Consider the following 3,735-nt stretch of genomic DNA (forward strand, 5'->3'; position numbering starts at 1 on the left):
CGAGGGTGGCGCGGCCGCGCGGGGACCGAGCCTTCCGTATTTATGTGTCTGCCCGCGCCGCCTGCCCCCTCCGAAGACCGCAGGCACAGGCTCCGAGCTGCCGTCCCCGCGCGGGGCGCGCAAGGGCTGGATGTCAGTACGACGTGATTCTGCATTAAACTCCCGACTTTTCTTTTTTGGACCCAAGGAGTATCGGTGATTTTTGTCCACTTCTACGGGGAGAGGAGGGCCCAGGGCTCTCGAAATACAGCAGAATCCTTATTGATGACCAGTCCGCGGTGGTGACATGCGACTCCTGTCTGCTCTGTGAGTTTTCTATCCTATGGATATCCGTCTTGAGATTTGAGACTGGAGAATTGAGCTGTCTGCACGGGATTGGGCAGCCCTCACCCTTTCAATGCCCTGTGATCTCTGGGACTGCTGGCCTTCCCTGGAGCTCAGAGTGGTCCTGTGTGCCATGGGATGTATCCAGAGCATCGGAGGCAAAGCCAGAGTCTTCCGGGAAGGGATCACGGTGATTGACGTGAAAGCCTCCATCGACCCCATCCCCACCAGCATCGATGAGTCCTCCAACGTGGTGCTCCGCTACCGGACGCCCCACTTCCGGGCCTCGGCCCAGGTGGTCATGCCGCCCATTCCCAAGAAGGAGACCTGGATCGTCGGCTGGATTCAGGCATGCAGCCACATGGAGTTCTACAACCAGTATGGCGAGCAGGGCATGTGAGTAACCGCTCAGGAACAAGCTGGCGACTGCTGGGGGGGCTGAGCCTGGAGGCCTTTGGGGGGCGGTCGGAGAAGGTGCAGGAACCCCAGAGAGGGCCTCACCAGGGCCAGAGGGAAGCCTCTGAGTCCTCTGTGCCAGGTGACTCCCTGGAGGGTTTGCCTGCCGATGTGGATTGGAGTCATGGCTTTAGGACCTGCCCTGCCACTCTCCCTAACCCCTGGAGTTCCTGTGTCCTTTCCTGCAAGACGCTGAGAAAACGAAGGAGCATTCCTCCCTGTGCCTCTTGGCCAAGCAAGTGTGCCGAGCGCCTGAAGTGTGTCAGGGCCATCAGGGGTCACCAGAGAGGCTGCGACTCTGTCTCCCCCCACCCCCAGTCTCAGGGGTAGGACACGTGGCAGGCACTCAGGCCGTCTGTGCCCAGGACTTTTTTGTAGAAGGCTTTGTGGTCGGGCCGGTTGTCCCTCTGGTGTTTTCGGACCTGGGGGAAATGCCTCGCTGTTCTAATGGCTTGTGTTTGAGAGCACAGTTAGTTTTAGAAACCCGGCTGGCTTCTCAGCAATGGGGCGTTCTGTCTCCGAGGCAGAAGGCTGCTTTATGCAGTCATCAAACGTCCATGTCTACTGTCCGTCTAGTGGGGCCCCAGCTAGGGTCAGCTAAGAGGGGCCCCCTGGCCCTTTCTTTGCAGCCTGGTCTTTGAAATGTTCCTTGGTTCTTGTGGGTCATCCTCAGTGAGGACACTGAGACCCTGGGTCATCTTTTCTGGCATGTTCCCTGAACCCAGGGAAGGCCATCCCAGGTGCGGAAAAGAAGTGTGTTTAGACAGAGGGAAAAGTGACTTAATTCAAGTACCACCCCAAAACAGGGTCTGTGAAAATAACAGTTTCTGACCCGAGGTCCCTTCTGATAGAGCTAGGCAGGCCCCAAAGGGCAGCCCACCAATGTGGCCGCCGTGGGCACTCCTTCCTGTGGCTTCGCTCTCCGCATCCACCTTCCGAGTTTCACCAGCGGCGAAGAGCGAGGAGAATTTCCCCAGGATTGGGAACTGGTCACTGGCTTAAGAACATTGTGGACCACCTTTAAATGGCTACCAAGGCTTGTGGTTTCTCCACTCAATGACTCTGAAGTTCTAAGGCAAACAGGATGATTGCGGTAAAACTTGAGCCCAGGGGGTGACCACTCCAGAGAAGCACTTGGGGACACATCAGCGGCCCCCACCACAGCCTGACTTCTTCTCCCCGAGCCCTCTGTGCTCAAGAGTGGCTCGAATCCAGCCCAGGCAGGGGCTGAGTGTCCATTCCAGGAAGGGAAACGTGATTCTTAGTTATTCAGTGAGGACCTTTTCTAAGAAGCCCTAAGCCCCCAGGAACCCCGCCTGGGGCTTTGTGAGGCATCCGGGCAGCTGCCAAGAGGCGAAGGTTGTCCTAGGGGTCTGGGGCTAAGCCTGGTTTCTTCCCTGGAAGGGCTGGGGAAGCCAGAGGGCTCTTCTGAACTTGGCAAGACACGGGCACGAGGAGGGACTGGATTCTGGTGAGATCAGCTCGGAGTCTCAGCTTCCCCATCTGTGCCAAGGCTTTCCAGATGTCTGCAGGCGCCATCGCTGGAGCCGGGCCTGCGGGGCGGACTTGAGGCAACCTTGCCCTTCTGTGCCAGTCCATGGTCGCTGGTTAGAACAGCCAGCCTTGTGCACCCTGACTGCGGTCGGGCAGACCTGGGCGGGAGGCCAGGTTCTGCTGCTTTCCAGGGTGTGACCCTGGGCAGGTCCCTGGGCCTCTTCGAGTCTCAGTTTACTCATCTGCAAACTGGCACTAGTAACAGTCCCCTCCCCATGGCTTATGGTGAGATTCAGTCAGGATAGCACCTGCCAGTCAGCTCCTGGTACAAACTTAGTGCCAGCAGGGATCGGAATCCGGGCTGTCCCTGGGTCATAATAACTTTGCTGTTATTGACCGTGAGTCCATCAGACGGGAGTGGCTGAAACCACAGAATCAGGACAAATGTTCCACTACTTTTTGTAGTGAATTTTGTCCCCGGCCCAAGGTCTTTCTCTTTCGTATGGGGCCATTTTCTGACTGTTGACAGGGTTAAAACTGAGTTGATGTTTTTTTCCATTTTTATTTTAAATTCAGGGAGCACACATGCATGTCCGTTACATGGACTCATTGTGTCGTGGAGATTGGGTCTCAGGTGACCCATTTCCCGGATGGTGAATATTGTGTCCCATAGGTGATTTCTAAATCCTAATCTCCCTTCTCGCCTCCACCCTTAGTGGTGTCCTTAGTGTCTGTTATTTCCATTTTTGTGTCCCACATATAAGTGAAAATAGCATTATGTTTTGAGCAGTTAGGGTTTTTTGTTTTGTTTTTTGAATCAGGGTCTCACTCTGTTGCCCAGGCCGGAGTGCAGTGGCACGATCACAGCTTGCTGCAGCCTTGTCCTTCTGAGTTCAGGTGATCCTCCTACCTCAGCCTCCTGGGTAGCTGGGACTACAGGCGCGTGCCACCACACCCGGCTAATTTTCTTTTTTCTTTTTCTTTTTTTGTGAGTTGGCGTCTCACTCTGTCGCCCAGACTGGAGTGCAGTGGCCGCTCCCGGCCACCGCAACCTCGACCTGCCGGGCTCCGGCGCTCCTTCCGCCTCATCCTTCTGAGGAGCTGGAATTACAGGCAGGCGCCACCACGCTCGGTTGATTTTTTGATTTATTGTAGAGATGAGGTCTTGCTGCCCAGGCGGGTCTCGAACCCGCGGGCTCAGGCCATCCACTCACCTCAGCCTCCCAAAGGCGCGGGATGGCAGGCTGAGCCACGGAGCCCCGCTAGTTCTTATTTTCAACCTTGATTCCAGGTAAGGAGAGAATGGAGCCCACAAGGCTGTGGCTACCCTGTGCCGTTTGCCAAGCTAAAAAGAAATGAAACTGTGTGCATATCCGTTTTTAGAAATGTGACTGTAATAGGACATGGCATTATATAAAGACAAAATTGAGATGTCAGCTTTTGGAATGATGCTAATTATTT

General features: G+C 55.3%; 1 protein-coding gene across 1 annotated transcript; it reads left to right on the forward strand.

Moving 5' to 3' along the window:
• Nucleotides 1-230: 230 nt before the first annotated feature.
• Nucleotides 231-724, forward strand: LOC103271948 (protein FAM78A). Its single transcript, XM_008069440.2, has one exon. The coding sequence runs from the start codon at nt 398-400 to the stop codon at nt 722-724; it is 327 nt and encodes a 108-aa protein (XP_008067631.1). The 5' UTR covers nt 231-397.
• The last annotated feature ends 3,011 nt before the right edge of the window (nt 725-3,735 follow it).

This window comes from Carlito syrichta, unplaced genomic scaffold, assembly GCF_000164805.1.
Source record: "Carlito syrichta isolate Samal-C Ts95f unplaced genomic scaffold, Tarsius_syrichta-2.0.1 Scaffold312035, whole genome shotgun sequence".
Taxonomy (NCBI): Eukaryota; Metazoa; Chordata; class Mammalia; order Primates; family Tarsiidae; genus Carlito; species Carlito syrichta.

Coding starts and splice junctions, on each gene's coding strand:
- LOC103271948 (XM_008069440.2), top strand. CDS start 398: ATGCCCTGTGATCTCTGGGACTGCTGGCCTTCCCTGGAGCTCAGAGTG.